We start from the raw sequence: 722 nt of genomic DNA, 5'->3' as shown, positions 1-722 counted from the left end.
GACAGTTTAGAAGAGTACAAACCACCATCACCCCCACCCTTTTTGTAAATCCGTTTTCATCTCTAAGGATAATCCCAATAAAACATATTGACAGAATGTAGATTCTGAATGAATTCAGAGTCTTGAGCTGATGAAGAAAAAAAATACATTAGTAACTGTGTCGTGCTACAAACCACCAGCTGTCCGCAAAGTGGTCTATCCCAGGGCTTGTCCCCAAAGGGCAATGTGTGTTAAATTAAGAGCATTTCAAAACAAGGAATTCAAAACAAAAGGAAAAAGTAAATGTTAGCTTTTACCAAATTAATAGATATTGCACAGTGGAGATAAAGACTGAATTTACGTGGGTAAGTTGCTCCTTTTCGATTTTTAGAGAAGTGCAGGATGAGGATTGTAGGAAGGAAGATTTCCTGAAAAATAAACTTTTATAGTTTCATAAAGCTTGGTGTTGATGGTCAAGTTAGGAGTTAGTTTACCTCTATTCTTCTCACATGGGAAAGACCCTCACCATAGATGCAGGAGATGAAGAAATATATCACTGGTACCAAGTAAATAACGGAGGGCAAAAATGTGAAAGTCAGCTAATATGAAATATTTCAAGGCATTTCCTCAGTTCTTACCTGGAGCAGCTCCACATCTGGTTTATGGCACATTGCTATCAGTTCCTGATACAATTCTTTTAGGTGTTTCCTCTTTTGTGCCATTTTGGCCTCACATCTCTTGAG

The 722-nt window shown here is 37.8% G+C and overlaps 1 protein-coding gene across 1 annotated transcript in view; it reads right to left on the bottom strand.

The window, feature by feature from the left end:
• The window catches only part of LOC103597648 (tripartite motif-containing protein 43-like), a 12221-nt gene that overhangs the window by 3246 nt on the left and 8253 nt on the right, over positions 1–722 (bottom strand). The window contains exons 4-5 of the mRNA XM_008581519.1: positions 618–716; positions 341–407 (exon numbers count right to left, since the gene is read on the bottom strand). Of these exons, the coding sequence (XP_008579741.1) occupies positions 341–407; positions 618–716 (166 nt within the window). The remainder of the gene's footprint in view (positions 1–340; positions 408–617; positions 717–722) is intronic.

This window comes from Galeopterus variegatus, unplaced genomic scaffold (assembly GCF_000696425.1).
Source record: "Galeopterus variegatus unplaced genomic scaffold, G_variegatus-3.0.2 Scaffold2376, whole genome shotgun sequence".
Lineage (NCBI taxonomy): Eukaryota > Metazoa > Chordata > Mammalia > Dermoptera > Cynocephalidae > Galeopterus > Galeopterus variegatus.
This window is presented reverse-complemented; position numbering and strand designations above follow the sequence as displayed.